At 43.8% G+C, this 19,206-nt stretch overlaps 1 protein-coding gene across 1 annotated transcript in view; it reads right to left on the reverse strand.

Annotated features, from left to right (window-relative positions):
• LOC307117462 (uncharacterized protein) overlaps positions 1-19,206 on the reverse strand; it is a 28,927-nt gene that overhangs the window by 6,072 nt on the left and 3,649 nt on the right. The window contains exons 2-7 of the mRNA XM_079802317.1: positions 18,772-18,915; positions 18,208-18,363; positions 17,650-17,805; positions 16,986-17,141; positions 11,019-11,168; positions 10,475-10,630 (exon numbers count right to left, since the gene is read on the reverse strand). Of these exons, the coding sequence (XP_079658443.1) occupies positions 10,475-10,630; positions 11,019-11,168; positions 16,986-17,141; positions 17,650-17,805; positions 18,208-18,363; positions 18,772-18,915 (918 nt within the window). The remainder of the gene's footprint in view (positions 1-10,474; positions 10,631-11,018; positions 11,169-16,985; positions 17,142-17,649; positions 17,806-18,207; positions 18,364-18,771; positions 18,916-19,206) is intronic.

A 19,206-nucleotide genomic window follows, 5' to 3' on the forward strand; every position in this document is an offset into this window, starting at 1 on the left:
TTATCTAATTGTAGCCTGTAGCCAATAGTTTTATTTTCCTCATGTCTTATATGTCTAAAACAATAGGTAATAAGGAAATTAAGTCATTTGTGTGATATGTGCGGCATGCGACTGTTGAACACGGTGCGTTTGTCGTCGGCCTCTTTCAGGGCTTGAGTTATTGCCTTTTAATATCAAACACGTCAAGCTCGTGATTTTCTTATGCATCCATTCATTCGTCTCATCCTCATTATATAATGAAGAAACTTCTGTTCTGTCTCTTGCCAGATGTGATGCAGGGGAGCTTTGTCATTAATGTTAGTTTTTATTTTTATATGCAGGTTTTTAGCTTGCAGTGCCGTGTTTTATTCACCACTTTAAGACATCCTGTTATGCAGAAGACTTCTTGAATGTATTCAGAGTTTTTCCTTATTGAAAATAAGGTATTTTCACCCAAATATCCTGTGTTGGAATTTACTTGTTAATAAAGTAATGTGATAAAATGTTAACCCTGTTGTCTGTTTCTGTATTTTGCTTAATATATTTACAGGGCTAGGAGTGAAAACTGTTCAAAGAATCTCAACAAATGGGCCCTGGAATCAAAAAACTGGGCAGTTAAGGCCAGGCTAAACACTGCAGTTGACGCAGGAGCTGGAGATGTCAGTTATCATGCATCCTGCTACACAAAACTAAATTACATTATAACAACTATTACATTATAGCTACATTATAACTAAACAATGATGCTCGTGCAGAAGAAAGAAAGAAATCAGAAGCAATGAAAATGCCAATGCAGTATGATCCATTAGTTATTGCTCAGCTTGTAGCATATGTACAGCATAATGAATCTACCTTTAAGCAAGCTGACTTGAGGAAACTTTATGATCGCCGTCTAGAGCAACTGGGCTCAGACTGGAGTGGAACATATGTTCACCAGAAACGATTCAAAGAGCACCTCCTAGAGAAGCTTGGGCCTGAGTGGTCTGCTTTATCAGAGGGCCGTGATGTCTACATATCCCACAAGAAGACAGTTGGTGCAGCTGTGGCTCAGACCTCTTGCCTTCAAGTGACCGAAGATGAGGCGAAGACAATAGTTGAAGTGGGTCTTATGCTGCGCAAATACATCCTTCTGCAACAGATGCCTTTCAATGGATCCTTTACATCAAACTATCTAAGTGAGCCAGTTGCAAAACCTCTTCAGACCCTTCTAGATGTTTTGATTCAAGGCTCAAGCACTGTTGAGCAGAATGAAGAGAATCAGGCCACCATCAATGCCAGGGTCAGAGTTGCCTGCACTATAAGTCAGTTGATAGTAGTCACTATAAGTCAAAGTAGTCAAGCCCTCACCCTCTATCAGAGGAAGGAGAGAGAGACACCCTTTCCACTCTATGTGAGACTGAAACTGCATGGAAATGATCGCAATAAAGGCATCATCAAGAAGTTCCATGCACTTGGCATGTCAGTATCTTATGAACGAGTCATGGATGTCAGGAGGGCCCTTGCCCGTGCCATGTCAATACAGTTTGCAGTTGATGGAGTTGTTGTTCCATCAAACATGAAGCGGGGAGTTTTCACTACTGGTGGAGTTGATAATATTGATGAGTCTGGTCGATTTGAGCTCCATGGCACTGCTATATCCCTAACCAACCATCTCACTCATGACAACATGGGGGTGGACCCTTCTCCTCTAACCCTTGAAGGTTCTGAAGGCACCTTTATCAAGCTTCCAAATGACTTTGCCATTGTGCCGTACATCGCTGAATATGCTGGGGAAATCAAGCTTTCATCAATTTCAGATGGAACAGCCAGACCAGCTTTCACCGAGAACACTCGAGCAGGAGTGCCTGACGAAGCATGGCTAGACCATCTCCAAACTGTCCTGATAGAAAAAGATGGAAAACTTCAAGACACACCAGTGACCTACTCTGGATTCTTCTCTCATGGCCAACGCAAAGAAGATGTCAGGCCAAGGGCCACAGTTGGTGTTTTCCCTGTTTTTTATGAGAAGGCCTCATCTATGGCCATGCAAAAACACTCAATGCTTGTGGTCAGGAAGGCAACCGAGTTCGTGAATCCTGGTCAGGTTCCAGTCATAGTGGCTGACTGCCCTCTGTATTGTCACGGGGTGAGGAATCACACGACAAGGCAGGTTGAGTGAACAGGCCCCGGAGGGTGGGTTTTATTTACAGTGCAAGTGAACAGGTGAAAACAGACAGTGAGCCGGTGCGTGGTGGCTGGTGATCCTCGTGCTCGGTGGTGCTCAATCCGTGGGAAAGTGGGTGTCCAAACGTGCTCCAGTGAAGTGGGCTGTCGGTCACTCGCTGCTTTCTGGGGGAGAACAACAAACAGAGGTTAGTCCAGCAGTGCATTCAGCTCGAGACCAGAGTCTGTCCGTCTGCTCAGCCGTAGCTGCTTTTATCTCTCTGAGCTGATGCGGTGCAGCTGTGACCGATCAGCCCATGGTGACGATGTGCAGGTGCGTTGTTGCCAGGGCGACGCTGATTCCTCTGGGTGGACTCGTCACATTCCCCCCCCCTAAGCGTCGATCTGGTCCTGTGGACATATGAAGACAGCAGGGGTGAAACAAAGGGAGGGTGGGGAATGACCCCTGACAGACCTGCATAAGCTGTCCATATCCGTGAGAGTCCGTCGGCGTTCGCGTTGGCGGCCCCGGCCCGATGACGTACCTCAAAGTGGAAGTCCTGGAGCGCTAGGAACCAGCGAGTCACCCTGGCGTTGGTGTCCTTGGCGCGGGCCATCCACTGTAGGGGCGCATGGTCGGTGACCAGGGTGAACTTGCGGCCTAGCAGATAGTACCTCAGCTCCAGGACTGCCCACTTGATGGCCAGGGCCTCCCTCTCGACGGCGGCGTACCTCGTCTCCGCCGGGGACAGCTTCCTGCTGATGTAGACGATCGGATGCTCCTCGCCTTCCTGGATTTGGGACAGGACGGCTCCCAGTCCTGTGTCGGAAGCATCCGTCTGCAGCAGGAAGGGGCAACCGAAGTCTGGAGCGCGGAGTACCGGCGACGACGTCAGGGCTGTCTTGACCCGGGCGAAAGCCTCTTCAAGGGCTGGGGTCCAGCAGACTTTCTCCGGCTGCCCCTTCCTGGTCAGGTCTGTCAGGGGGGCGGCTAGAGAGGAGAAGTTGGGGATAAAGCATCGGTAATACCCTGCCAACCCCAAAAAGGCCCGTACCTGGGTCTTCGTCTGCGGTCTTGGGGCGGAGTGGATGGCATCAACTTTCTTCTCCTGGGGCTGGATGAGTCCCCTTCCGACTCGGAAACCCAGGTACTTGGCCTCGGAGAGAGAGCGAGGTGACATTTGCGGGGGTTGGCAGTGAGTCCAGCCCGCCGGAGCTCCGAAAGCACCCTCCGCAGACGTTCCAGGTGGTCTTCCCATGCCTCGGAATGGATGACGACATCATCTATGTAGGCCGCCGCGTAGGCCTGGTGGGGCCGTAAGATGATGTCCATCATCCGCTGGAAGGTCGCTGGGGCTCCGTGCAGGCCGAAGGGAAGGGTCCGGTACTGCCAGTGGCCACTGGGGGTCGAGAAAGCAGTCTTGGGTTTAGCGGATTCTGAGAGTGGTACCTGCCAATAGCCTTTGGTGAGGTCCAAGGTGCTGATGTACCGGGCCCTTCCCAACCGGTCCAGCAACTCGTCGACCCGAGGCATGGGGTACCCGTCGAATTCGGAGACTTCGTTCAGGCGTCGGAAGTCGTTGCAAAAGCGGAGGGTGCCATCCGGCTTTGGGACCATCACGATGGGGCTGGACCACGGGCTCCGGGATGGTTCGATTACCCCCAACTTCAGCATCTGTTGGATCTCTTCCTCAATAGCCTGCCGACGAGCCTCCGGGACCCGGTAGGGCCGTTGCCGGACGATGACTCCTGGCGAGGTTCGGACGTCGTGCTGTACCACGTTGGTCTGCCCGGGCTGGGTCGAGAACACATCCTGGAACTGACTGACCAGGTGTTGCAGCTCCGCCTTCTGGGCAGCCGAAAGATGGGGGTTGACGTCTACAACCACGGGATCGGTGATGCTTAGGGCCGCCACCTGGTCCCGGGTCCCCACCCACTTCTTCAGGAGATTGATGTGATAGAGTTGCTCTGTCTGGCGTCGTCCCGGCTGTCTCAGGCGGTACGTGACTGGCCCAATCTTCTCAATCACGGTATACGGACCTTTCCAGGTAGCCAGGAACTTGCAGGCAGAGCTGGGGACCAGGACCATGACGCGGTCTCCCGCCTGGAACTCCCGTGGTTGGGCTGCCCGGTCATAACGGCGTTGCTGCGCTTGTTGAGCCTTGCTGAGGTGTTCCCGGACTAATGGCATCACCCGGTCGATCCGTTCCCTCATCTGACGGACGTGTTCGATGAGGGTGCGATGAGGGGCAGGCTGCTGCTCCCAAGCTTCTCGGGCGATGTCCAGGAGCCCTCGTGGTTGGCGGCCGAAGAGAAGCTCGAAGGGGGTGAAGCCAGTTGAGGCCTGGGGTACTTCGCGGATCCCGAAGAGCACATAAGGAATCATGAGGTCCCAATCCCGCTTATCCTCCGCCGCTACACGTCTCAGCATCTGCTTGAGGGTCTGGTTGAACCTTTCTACCAGCCCGTCTGTTTGTGGGTGGTAGACCGTGGTCCTCAACTGCTTCACCCGCAGCAGCCTGCAGAGATCTGCCATTAGCCGGGACATGAACGGAGTACCCTGGTCAGTCAGTATCTCCGTTGGTATGCCCACCCGGCTGGCCAGCAGGAACAGCTCCTGGGCGATGTTCTTCGCGGTGGCCTTGCGGAGGGGAATCGCTTCGGGGTACCGGGTGGCATAATCGACGATGACCAGGATGTGCTCATGGCCACGGGCAGACTTTGGCAACGGCCCCACTATGTCCATCCCAATCCGCTCGAAGGGCACCTCGATGATGGGCAGCGGAATGAGTGGGCTGGGGGGAGGAGTCCTGGGCGACGTGATTTGGCAGGTCGGGCAGGCCTGGCAGAACCTCTTCACCTCGGCCTCCAGTCCAGGCCAGTGGAACCGGTCGCGGATGCGCTGGGTGGTGTTCGCTGCCCCGAGGTGACCTGCCATAGGATGGGAATGGGCCAGCTCCAGGATGGTTTCGGTCTTGGTCCGAGGGACAACTAACAATTTTTTCTCCTCCCCCCTCCGCTGTGCGACACAGTATAGCAGGCCATTCTCAACGACAAAATGCGGGAGAGGATGGGGCCGTGGGAGGACGTCTTTCCCGTCGATGTTCCGCACTTGGGACCAGCAGTGCTTCAGGCGATCGTCCTCCCGTTGTTCCTTGGCGAACAAGCCCCCTCCGGCAGCCTGCTGATACACATCAAGAAACGGATTAGTGGATTGGGAGGGGGACTCACCATCTCTCCCGCTGTCGGAGGCTAGAAGGGCTGGTCGACGGCGGGGTCCACGCGGCCGTCTCCGTCTTCGACGGTTCCCCTCCCGGCTGGCAGGCTGAGTGGCGGCGGTGAGCAGGGCGTTGAAGCCCGGCCAGTCTCTACCCAGCAGTACGGCCACCGGAAGATCCTCGACCACGCCGACTTCCACCGGCCAGGTGCCTTGGGGCGATGAGATGGTGACTCGACGGGTCGGCACTTGGCGAGTGTCTCCGTGCACACAGGTGATGGGGAGGAAGCTCTTCTCGCCTCCTCGGGACCCGCACAACCCTGGCTGGATGAGGGTGACCGTACTGCCGGAGTCCAGCAGGGCTCTGAAGTGTCTCCCGTCGATCACCACGTCTGCTTCCGGGGCTCCCGATGGCATCCGCTGGTGGACGATGCAGCCTGCCAGCCACGCACGCGGAGGCGGCATGGATTCGGCGCTGGGCATGGGCTCGTCTCGCGGCGGGGGAACCGTCGGCCTGCCTACTGGTCGCGGGGCGCCTTCGAGCGGCCGTCGCTCCTGGACCACCCTCCGGGGGAATGGCAACGCTCGCTCCCCTGCCTCACGGTGGTGAATGGCATCCGCCAGCTCGATCGCCTCCACGAGTTCCGCGGTGTTGGTCGGGTTTTTCATTCCGACCGCCTGTCGGATGGTACGGGGAAGAGCACGGAGGAGGCGATCGACCACCACCCGTTCCGCTACCTGAGCTGCCGTGGGACCTCCTTCCATCAGCCAATGTTGAGCGATGCGTTTGAGTTCGGCGGCTTGGGCACGGGCTGGCACCCGGGGCTTGAATTCCCATTCGTGAAACTGCTGGGCGGCACAGATGGATGAGAGTCCCAACCTCGCTAGGATTTCACGCTTGACTTCGCCATAATCCTCAGCGATCGCACGGGGAAGTGCGAAATAAGCCCACTGGGCTTCTCCAGTGAGTAGTGGTGCCAGCGCGCGTGCCCAATCGCCCTCTGGCCACTCCTCACTTTGCGCAGTCGTTTCAAATACCTGCAGGAAAGCCTCCACGTCATCATCCGCCGTCATCTTCGGCAGCAGGCGGGTGGCTTGGGCACGCGGATCAGGTAGCGGAACGCGCTGGGCAGCGGCAAGACGGATGGCGGTCAGTTCATCTTCCGTCCTGCCCTGGCGGGTGGCGAGATGTTCCGCGATTTGTTGCTGGCGGATGCTCACCTCTGTGAGGCGCTGCAACACTTCCTCCATCTTCGGGGAGCGAGCGCGCTACTTCCGGGTCCTGGCGTGCAGAAAAAAAAACAAACAGAGAAGATTAGGACTTGGGTGCGGTGAACTTGTCGGTGATTCCTCACGCTTCTGCCCGCATTCTCCACCACTGTCACGGGGTGAGGAATCACACGACAAGGCAGGTTGAGTGAACAGGCCCCGGAGGGTGGGTTTTATTTACAGTGCAAGTGAACAGGTGAAAACAGACAGTGAGCCGGTGCGTGGTGGCTGGTGATCCTCGTGCTCGGTGGTGCTCAATCCGTGGGAAAGTGGGTGTCCAAACGTGCTCCAGTGAAGTGGGCTGTCGGTCACTCGCTGCTTTCTGGGGGAGAACAACAAACAGAGGTTAGTCCAGCAGTGCATTCAGCTCGAGACCAGAGTCTGTCCGTCTGCTCAGCCGTAGCTGCTTTTATCTCTCTGAGCTGATGCGGTGCAGCTGTGACCGATCAGCCCATGGTGACGATGTGCAGGTGCGTTGTTGCCAGGGCGACGCTGATTCCTCTGGGTGGACTCGTCACAGTATATACAACAGAAAAAATGCCAGTGGAAGTTCCCTGATGAGGTTGGCGAATCAAAAAGTGTGTGCTTCATGGGCTTTCTTCATATTGAGATGATGTCCCAAGAGTGTGGAGGTAAGCTGTTAGCTGGCTCTGGATGGGACCGGATGTTTGCCCTTGCAAAGATCTTCAATACTGGTGTTGCAGCATCTCTACTAAGCGGCAAGCATGTCAAACGTACACGGTATGCCTACCAGCTTACCCTTGCCTGGCTCCATGTACTCAAAATACAGGCATATGAGGAGTACTGCCAAGAGGGCTATGGGCCTCATGAAAGCATGGAGATGTGGGAGAGTCGACTCAGGAATAATGCTCCAACAACCTCTTACTGGCTAACAGTTTGAGACTACCTCATGATCAACTGCCTCCTCATCCGTGGTCAGCGAGTGGGGAATTGGCCACTGACCCTGAATGCCCTCGAAGATTTGTGCCCATGGTTATTTGCCTTTGGGCATACAAATTATGCCCGCTGGATGCCAGTATTCCTGAAGGACATGGCAAACCTGCCAGATATCCATCCAGCAGTCCATGAGGCGTTCATGGAGGGGAAGTTTGTGGTCCAACGTGGAGATAAAAAATTCTCCCTTATGGCGCTTGATCAGAGCCAGGAACACAGTATTACGTTTCTGAAGGAGGACAGTGGTTCAAAGGGCTTGTATGCCCAGTAGGAGGAGAAGGAGATAAACAAGCTCTCAAAACCAGAAGTGCTACGGGCCACTGAAGTTGTGTTCATTTAAAGCCTCAACAATGGTCCTTTTGGTCACAACATGTGATTTTTGACACTATAGTGATAGTGACCTGTCCAATCAACAAAGAAAAGCATACCTTGGAGGTAAAAATACGGGTCTAGGGCCCTGAGTAATATTTCAATGTGACTTTTTCAGAGATACTGACAGTTTATTTGAGCTAAATATGACTATGATAATAGATGTAACATGAAAATGGACTTAAAATAAGACAAATATATCAGAATTGGATTCCTTGTATCAAACAAAGTAGAAAAATGACATTATACAACAATTTAAGACTAAAGGAAGCTGAGATATAACCTTTTCTCTTTTCGGTGGGGGCCAATTTGGATTTTATGGATAACTGCCACTAGGGGGGTTACCCCAACTTGTATCCATGGATTTTTGAAAACCTTAGGCCCATACCTAACACCCTGCCAAAAATCTAAAACTTTTCCAGAAGTGCCCAATTTTCATGAATTGCATCCTAGCTATAGTGACTGATCACATCAAAATTTTTTAGTTGGCCAAATTGAAAAATTTAGATGTGATCAGTCACTAGAAAATTTTAAATTGGAGAGGCCTGACATTTTTTACAATGTTGGTAAATTACATTTTTCCATTGGTTCAACATATTATTTCTAATTGAGCCCATGTTAACAGACTGTTGCCACAATGGATAAAATTCAATTCACAGAAATTCAATTTGGCCAATTGAAAATTTTAGATGTGACCAGTCACTAGAAAATTTTGAGTTGGGAAGATTATAAATTTTTTACAGTGTAACGACCAAGCGGCCGACAGTGAGTTAACCACATGTTTGATCAATGTAGCCTCTCAAATCAACACTTTCCTATAATAAAGCCCTTACCTTACACCTCTCCGCAAAATTTATATAAATCTGATTTTCAATTCCTGCGCTATAGGACATGCAAATTCAGTTCACATCAACGAAAGCAAAAGTTCCATTTTATTTATCAGCTCATTTCAAGATCAAAGACCGCAATATGAGAAAGAGCAACCTAAGCACTGGTAAGAGCATTTAGTCTCATTAGTTTTAATGAAGATGATTGTGTTTTGAGCATCTGAGACTTAGGCTATACTTTCAGTTTCACTGGCGGCCTTGAAGGAATTGAAAATAATCAAAGATATTTGATATTTGAAATCCAACAAAGAAATTTCCTTTACTGTTGTCAACCCCCATTTCCTTATCAGAAGGGCCATCTGGAAGACAATAGAGAGGCCTGTTTGCCAAATGGGTGCCACACCTTTACAGTGGGGGAAGTTTGGTCTGATTGGTCATTTTAAATGAATACATTTGGTTTCAGTCACATGGTCAAGGAAAGGGATAAAAGAAGATTGGAACTGTTGCTCTTTCTCTTTTTCTCTGGCTCTCTTACTCTCTGGCTCTTGAGGTCATTGGGGCTTCTCTTCTTTGCTCTCTTCTTCTCTCTCTCCCCCACTCTCTCTCTCTCTATCCCTCAGGTAACATTTTATTCATGCTGTGTACGATTAATGGTATAAGTTTATCATCTCATACATCCTTTTTGAAACGATTTTAAGTGTAACCATAACCAGATTTTGTCATTAAATCCTTTCTATTACGAATACTGTGCTAACTAGTTTTGATTTGGTATTGACTTTGAAGTGCTCCCTATTGCAATACAATACAGTCAGATTATAGCAACGCTCTCCCACATATTCTGCTATAGTAACTGCACTTATCTCCGTCATTGGTATAAGTTGCAGTGGGTAGAAATAGACGAGAAATGTACAGTTTTCTTCCATCTTTCTAACGTTTAACTAACGTTTCTTTAGTCTTCTGGCAATCCTGCAGATAGAACCATCTGCAGGAGTCCACTCTTACAGCCTTTTGCGTGTTTTTCTTGCATTTTCTTATGGTGCCCTATACGCGCAGCGCGTGATGCGTGTGGTGGGAGTGGCGGCTCTGGTTTGAGTGATCGGATTTAAATCCGCCTCGAAAGAATTTCGGAAGACATATCTCCTGATCACTTCACAATATTATAGATATCTGATCAGAGAAAACTAATGAAATGTGCAGGTGTAAAAAGGCTGCAACTCTTGCAGCTGCGCTGAAGGAACGTTATCGACACTGCTGCTGACGGGGACTCTAAACACCAGTCAGAGCCAGTCTGACAGTCACGTTAGCATTGGCTCGTGTTGTTTCCACCAGTGCAGTACATCTCATAGTTTCTTTTAATTAATTAATGTATATTTACATAATGTGTATTCTTGTATTTGTATTTGCAATCTAGTCATGCATTTATGTTCATATTTATTCATCATACTGTTGAACTTGACAGTATTTTCTCTCTTGTTATTTCATAGGGAGCTTCAAAGAAGATTTATCAGTAACAGAGTATTACCCTGTGTTTATCAGTATCCAATTGTTTGTTGGGTAAAAAAGAAAAACTAAATAAACAAAGTAAAAATTAATTTGATAACTCTTCCACCCCAAGGTTTCTATAGATACAATATGCAATATAGTGTATTTTTTTGGAACAATAACCGTGGTGTGAAAAATCTAATATTGTGACAGTCCTAATATATATAAATAATACCTGGAACTGGAGCAATACACCGAAGTCCACATCCACTGTTGCAGCATTTCTTATTCTTGGGACAATCACTGTCTTCGCCACACTTCTTCATCATGTAATGCATCCCGTCACACTCTTCTGCTGTATAACGTCTGCTTGGACACACTCCTGGCTTTACTGTAATACAGACACATGACAGAGAAAACATATCACTGAATGTTACATTAATTTTTCAGTGCAAAAAAATACGATTTTTGGAAGTTGTAAATGTATGTTATTGGAATACGTTTCACAAGAAATAACTATTTCAGTCTTTCTACTTCTACGTTTCCCTGAAAATAACTGCACATCTTAAAACATTCATCAACCAATCAGATTCAAGTATTCAACAGCCCCGTAATATAATACAATACAATACAATATAATACAATACAATACAATACAATACAATACAATACAACACAATACAATACAATACAATACAATACAATACAATATAATATAATATAATATAATATAATATAATATAATATAATATAATATAATATAATATAATATATAATACCTGGAACTGGAGCAATACACCAAAGTCCACATCCATTGTTGCAGCATTTCTCATTCTTGGGACAGTCACTGTCTTCGCCACACTTCACGGAATGCATCACGGCACAATCTTTTTCTGTATAATATTTCCTTGGACACACTCCTGGCTTTACTGCAAAACAGACACATCACTGAACATATCATAAAACATATCACTGAATACTGAATTAATTTTTCAGTGCAAAAACCAAAGATTTTTGAAAGTTGTAAATGTATGTTATTGGGATATGTTTCACAAGAAATAACTATTTCAGTCTTTCTACTTCTACGTTTCCCTGAAAATAACTGCACATCTTAAAACATTCATCAACCAATCAGATTCAAGTATTCAACAGCCCCGTAATATAATATAATATAATTATATATATATATATATATATATATATATATATATATATATATATATATATATATATATATATATATATATATATATATATATATATATATATATATAAGATTAACACTGGCAGCTCAGAGCTGTACAGCAGCATTGAAGTATGAAATTGAATGAATAAATGTAAAAATAAAACACTACATAGACTTCACTATAAAATATAGGCCTACACTGATTCTTATTAAAGCTACTGTATTAAAGTTTTTCAGTCAAGAGCAGTGAGTGATTTTCTATTTGTCTTTTGTTGTTGTATTAACATTAAATGGATAGTTCACTCAAAAATGAGAAATTAATACAGGTTTGGAACAATATTAGAGTGAGTAAATAATGACACAATTTTAGAGGTGAACTGTCCCTTTAAGGACCGCGTGTTCACTAGGCTGCTGCTGTCAATGTAAGACCTGCGTGCATCACAGACACGCACTGATTTTACTTTCACTTTAGACATAACCGACTGTGTTTATGTAAACCTTGTGTGTATTTGGCAGTATTAGCGCAGTAAGACTACTTAGTCCAGTAATCACGTGTTTGACAGGGGTTTAGTGCGCGCGCTCGGAAAAGCACATGTTAAAACCGCGCACGCGAATGAGCGGCAAGGCTTCAAAACGCATGCAAATAATGAACTTTCGTGATTGTGAATAACTATAGTGTTCCGTGAGTATAACTCTACCACTAACGTGTGATGTGAATGTATGTCGCGTTGTTAAGTATATTGGGATGGAGGCAAATGATAGAATTTGTAGAAAAATACTTAATTAAATGCAAAACCGAAAAACCGCAATTCACAGGCGTGTATTGAACCGTGAAGGCCGTACCGAACGGTTCAATATTATATTGTGAATTGTGGCATGCCTAATATATATATATATACACAATTATGCCAAAATGCCTGGTTTGTTGAGTATCCTCGCAAATACAGTTAAATGAGTTAAATTAAATGAACGGAAAGAGTGTGAGAAAATGGGATGCATGTCAGATACGCATCATGTTCAGCAGCGGCAGGTCTTAAAGTGACAGCAGCCTAATAAACCTGCTGCTGTTTGACATTAATGATAAGCAAAGAACAAAAGAAAAAGAAAATCACTTACTGCTCTTGACTGAATAACCTTTGTAGCTTTAATAAGAATTAATCTATATTTAACTTATAATTTATGCAGTGAAGACTGTGAAGTGTTTGATAACTTTATTCAATTTCTGCATATTTCCACCTGTTAGACCTGACAATCTTAAAGCACTGTTTACAAGGTTACATGGGTCAATAACAATGAAAACAATACATTTTCGTGCATTTTAGCAGGGCAAGTAAAAATCTGAACCATTCTCACTGGGCCAATAGCAAAAAATGAGCCCTGATTTATTACAGCCACAGCTAAATGTGACAATGGGTTTATGTGAAGATTGTGCCCCCGGAAAGCGTACCACCCATAGGCGTGGCCATTGCTAACCAAGCCATCACCTGTTGTTAGCATCCCATTGACTCCCATTCATTTTGGCCTCACTTTGACAGTGAATATCTTTACATCTGAGGCGTTTAAAGACTCCATTCGTCCATTGTTTATTTCTAAACAAACACGACAATGTATAAAAGGCTCCATTACCTTGTATCTTACACAATCGCCCCGTTGAAGCTGTTTTTGTAAAATATAGGCTAACGTAACGATTGTGTCATAACCACGCGACTGTGTCGCGCTGTTGAGCAAATTACCATATAGACCCGAGGAGAAGCTCGCAGGCAATCTTTTACTGTCTATGAGGCAATCGGGGGGATGTGGAGGCATAAACGCAGATAGAGATGTTGCAGAACCTGCTTCATTCATCAAAAGTTGCTCCTGTTTACCCTCTCTGTCTCTGCAAGATTCGGTGATTCAGATTTTACGTTGCACAACTACTTGAAGACTTGCCACTGTCGGACAGGTTGCTTACGTCACATCTACGTCATCAAGCTCAGTCTGAGGCTGCACAGTACGCTCAGCCATCACGAAGTGAGTGCTTCTAACTGACTTCAATTATCTCCGTTGAAGTCTATGGGCTCGCTCTGTCCATTTCTTTTACTGTCTATGAGACAGCCTCATAGATCAGCGTTTTGAACGAATCAGTTGAATGAATGACTCACTGACTGACTATTAAAGGTGTCATGAACTGGCTTTTTTATTATACTGTTGTCTGAGGTCAACTTATGATGTTTGCGTGGTTTTTACATTCAAAAACATCATAATGAATAAGTAATAGGCTATATCTACCCTGGTTTTGAGGCTCTCTCCTGCACGCTCTGATTTGATGGGCGTGCCGCACTGAAGACTTGGAAGTAAACGCCCACGGCTAGGATTGGATAAGATTTGCATATTTAATGAGTTTTGGCTCCCCACGAGTACACCGTGAAGGATTGTTTTGAAACGTGGGAAAACGGCAACCGGAATTATTCGTCCGACAGGGCTCGCGAAACGTCTTTATCAAACTAACACAAGGATTTATCTCTCATCCACCCGCAATTGATTGGAATGTAATTTTTTATTACTTGGCCCGCCCGATCGGTGGATATAAGCGCAAACGAACCGTGCACACACACACAGGCGTGCGGCAAGTACGTTGCAGACTGCATGATCAAAACTTCTGCGATTGTATTTTTCCTTCAAATATCAAGTCAAGAGAGTGAACAACGCACATCAAGAACCAGAAATAAAGGATTATTTGGCCTTTGACAGCGTGCTAAGGTATGTTCTGTTAGACACGTACACAATTTATAGATCTATATCAAACGAGCTGTAACAATGCAATACTATCACATATAAAAAACATGTTTTACTCACATTAGTGTGTTGCTTCATTCATTCATGTAATCTCATCCTGTCTGCAAATCCAGTCTCTTGTTTACAAACGAATCCGTGATCAGAAATGAAGGAACAGGGGCGTTTCATGCCCGCCCACACGTGGAAATCGAATATTCAAGCCATTAAATGGTTACTTCAGCGATTTAGCATTAAGCTTTGTATTCAAATTATGGTACTTTCCCCCCTCATATCCCCCTGAGACAAGAAAATTATGCATTTTATTTCTGGAAAAAATACCCAGATGACGCAAATATCGTCATTTTGCGTCATCTGAGGATTTTTTGGCCAGAGGCTAAAGACAACACAGTCTTACTCCCAGGGCGTCAAAATCTGAAGCATGGTCAAGTGCCTTCCGCGTCACATCGAAGACGCTAAAGTCACCCCTAGGCGTCACTATATTGACGCGCTGGGTGCTCCATTCATTTCAGTTGTTTACCCAATGCGTCAGATCAAGACGCATGTTATTCTTTGCATTTGTAAAAGCAGACATGATTTTATTCATATTTTATTCATATTTAAAGGTTACTTTTATATTTTGGAGCAGCTAACCCAACTCCTACCCTAAACCTACCCACTCCTAAACAATATAGAGACACATAACAGGCAAATACAAGTACAGTCACATCTATTTATTGCAAAAACTGACCAAAAACAGTATAAAAGCATTAACTCATGTTGCATTCCAAGTCTTCTGAAGTCACACGATGTCTTCATGTAAAGAACAGAGTTGATCTTAATGTTTTAATCGCTGAGATGATGATCCTGCCACTCCGTTAACACACTCATTCATATCTCATTCAAATAATACACACGCATCTTTAGCATGACACATTCGGTCACAAGACACACGAGAACCAATGACATTTTACAATCAAAGCTGACGGAATGACGCAATTGGTCACGAGACATACGAGAGCCAATGCAATTTCACTATGAAAACTGACGTAACGGGCGGCAATATTTGAAATTTTATGTGTTCGGGATCTTCTGTGGATGGAGACGCTGATCGCTTTTGGGGATTTCCTTCACACAAATAAATCGCTTGGCCTCAGAATATTTGTACTTTTTGAATAAATTGTGCATGCAGTCGACTCTGCCTGTTATATCTGCGTTTTATACAACACAAATGGGTAGGTTTAGGGATGGAATGGGGTTGGGTTACATGTTCAAACGTGTCTAGATAGCATAAATAAAATGATGCTGGCTGATTAAATTGAGAATCACAGTCCAACATGTCATAATGGCAAAATCATAACCCAATCTATGATCATCATGACGATAACTTTCCCATGCCCAACGCGTCTGTGTCTGACGCCAAAGGTTTCTCATTGAAATCAATGGAGCATCAGCGCGTCGATATAGTTACTCCTAGGGGTGCCTTTAGCGTCTTTATTGTGACGCGGAAAGCACTTGACCATGCTTTGGTCTTTGACGCCTTGGGAGTGAGACTGTGTTGCTAAAGACTACAGTCAGTGGAAGGAGCTAGTTCTGCATGTTTTCAACCCGCCCACAGCGGAGGGATCTCACTCACAGAATGTAAATGCGCCCAGCCGCTCGGATCGGGCATTAATAACGGAGCGGTGCGGAGCAAAGTGAGTGTTTCAACTTTACAATGAATTCCTATGAAAGTTAAGCTTCCATATGCGATCTGAAAATGCACCAGACTGGACACACGCCGTGAATGACAGCCGTGCTTATCTCAGCTCAGCTCTTCGCTCTCGTGATGAATGAATCTGACTCCTGCTGCGCTTGTGCCTGACTTTCGTTCGGCTCACACTTTATTGAAAAGACACGTTCAGTTTTTAATTGTAGTGTCTATTCTCTAACTGAACAAAATTATTTTATTACTATGAAAATCAAAACGACTGTGGGAGAGGTGTAATGGTGGGCAAGTGATAACCAGTTGCCGTGGCTTTGGGAGTGGCCTCGTTGGGCAGCAAAGCAAGTGCATTCTGGGAGTTGTTGTCTTTCATCCACATGAGACAAAAATAAATGTCTTTTCTCAGTCTAGAAGGCACCACATTCAAAAACAATTTCACATTTCTACTACATAAATGACACAGTTTAAATACACATTCATCTTCCCAACGCTGAAGTACCCCTTTAATCCATTTTCTATCCCCGAACATAATAATATAAAATCAAGCCGAATTCTCGTTTTTTTTTTAAAACAAATAAATGAGCCGTTTTCTCATTTTTCAACTTTCAATATTAAATCGAAAAACTAATGAACGCAACGTACACAGACCTTAATTAGTAATTTTTCTTAAATTGATTGACAGCACTAAATATAATATAATTAAATATAATATGGAAGGAATAATTGACCGTTGAATTGTTCAAAAAATAATGCACACCCGAGGTGGTAATGTGGTCACGACGCAAAGCAGAGAGAAAGAAAGTATGTTTCGTACACAATTAAACGTAATTTTGTCATTGCACGAATAATTTGTCATTTTTATCCTATTGTTTACTATATTTACTCACTTGGTCAGTGTCACAGCTGCACCAGACTGATGCAGGCTGGACAGGATTTACCGCGAGTTTTCAAAATCATGATAATCAAACACGGTTTTAATGATAGTTACATTTTAAACAATATTACTAACGGTCAGTACATTTTAACGTGGTTTATTGTGAAAGCGGTAATCATTCCATGCCTAAAAAAAAAGAAGAAAATATAAATATATATAAAATATTATACCTGGAGCCATACACTGATATCCACATCCATTGTTGCAGCATTTCTCATTCTTGGGACAGTCACTGTCATCCGCACATTTCTCAAAACGTATCCCGTCCATGATCCCGTCACACTCTTTTTCTGTATAATATTTGCTTGGACACTCTCCTGGCTTTACTGTAATAAAGACACATGACAGAGAAAACATATCACTGAATGCTGAATGAATTTTTCACTGTAAAAAATCATTAAAAAATTGACAGCACTAAATATGATATAATTAAATATAATATGTAAGGAATAATTGACCGTTGAATTGTTCAAAAAATAATGCACACCCGAGGTGGTAATGTGGTCACGACGCAAAGCAGAGAGAAAGAAAGTATGTTTCGTACACAATTAAACGTAATTTTTTCATTGCACGAATAATTTGTCATTTTTATCCTATTGTTTACTATATTTACTCACTTGGTCAGTGTCACAGCTGCACCAGACTGATGCAGGCTGGACAGGATTTACCGCGAGTTTTCAAAATCATGATAATCAAACACGGTTTTAATGATAGTTACATTTTAAACAATATTACTAACGGTCAGTACATTTTAACGTGGTTTATTGTGAAAGCGGTAATCGTTCCATGCCTAAAAAAAAAAAAGAAAATATAAATATATATAAAATATTATACCTGGAGCCATACACTGATATCCACATCCATTGTTGCAGCATTTCTCATTCTTGGGACAGTCACTGTCATCCGCACATTTCTCAAAACGTATCCCGTCCATGATCCCGTCACACTCTTTTTCTGTATAATATTTGCTTGGACACTCTCCTGGCTTTACTGTAATAAAGACACATGACAGAGAAAACATATCACTGAATGCTGAATGAATTTTTTCACTGTAAAAAATCATTAAAAAAATTGACAGCACTAAATATGATATAATTAAATATAATATGTAAGGAATAATTGACCGTTGAATTGTTCAAAAAATAATGCAAAATCATGATAATCAAACACGGTTTTAATGATAATTACATTTTAAACAATATTACAAACCGTCAGTACATTTTAACGTGGTTTATTGTGAAACCGGTAATCGTTCCATGCCTAATATATATATATATATATATATATATATATATATATATATATATATATATATATATATATATATATATATATATATATATATATATATATATATATATATATATATATATATATATATAAAAATTATACCTGGAGCCATACACTGATATCCACATCCATTGTTGCAGCATTTCTCATTCTTGGGACAGTCACTGTCATCCGCACATTTCTCAAAACGTATCCCGTCCATGATCCCGTCACACTCTTTTTCTGTATAATATTTGCTTGGACACTCTCCTGGCTTTACTGTAATAAAGACACATGACAGAGAAAACATATCACTGAATGCTGAATGAATTTTTTCACTGTAAAAAATCATTAAAAAAATTGACAGCACTAAATATGATATAATTAAATATAATATGTAAGGAATAATTGACCGTTGAATTGTTCAAAAAATAATGCAAAATCATGATAATCAAACACGGTTTTAATGATAATTACATTTTAAACAATATTACTAACCGTCAGTACATTTTAACGTGGTTTATTGTGAAACCGGTAATCGTTCCGTGCCTAAAAAAAAAAAAAAAAAAAAAAAAATATATATATATATATATATATATATATATATATATATATATATATATATATATATATATATATATATATATATATATATATATATATATATATATATATAAAAAATTATACCTGGAGCCATACACTGATATCCACATCCATTGTTGCAGCATTTCTCATACTTGGGACAGTCACTGTCATCGGCACATTTCTCAAAAGGTATCCCGTCACACTCTTTTTGTGTATAATATTTGCTTGGACACTCTCCTGGATTTGCTTCAAAACAGACACATGACAGAGAAAACATATCACTGAATGCTGAATTAATTTTTTCAATGTAAAAAATGTTTTTTTGGAAGTTGTACCTATATATTATTGGAATACAATTTACAAGGAAGAAAGTAGAGTAGAAAGACTCCAAAGTGATATGGACATGTACGTAATGCAGTCATGACCTGCCTGGAACTACTTTAGCCATGCGTTTCCCTGAAAATAACTGCACACCTTAGAGCGTTCATCAGCAAATCAGATTCAAGCATTCAACAGCCCCGTAATATAATATAATAT

The sequence above is a fragment of the Gobio gobio genome, assembly GCF_949357685.1.
Source record: "Gobio gobio genome assembly, chromosome: 21".
Classification (NCBI taxonomy): Eukaryota; Metazoa; Chordata; class Actinopteri; order Cypriniformes; family Gobionidae; genus Gobio; species Gobio gobio.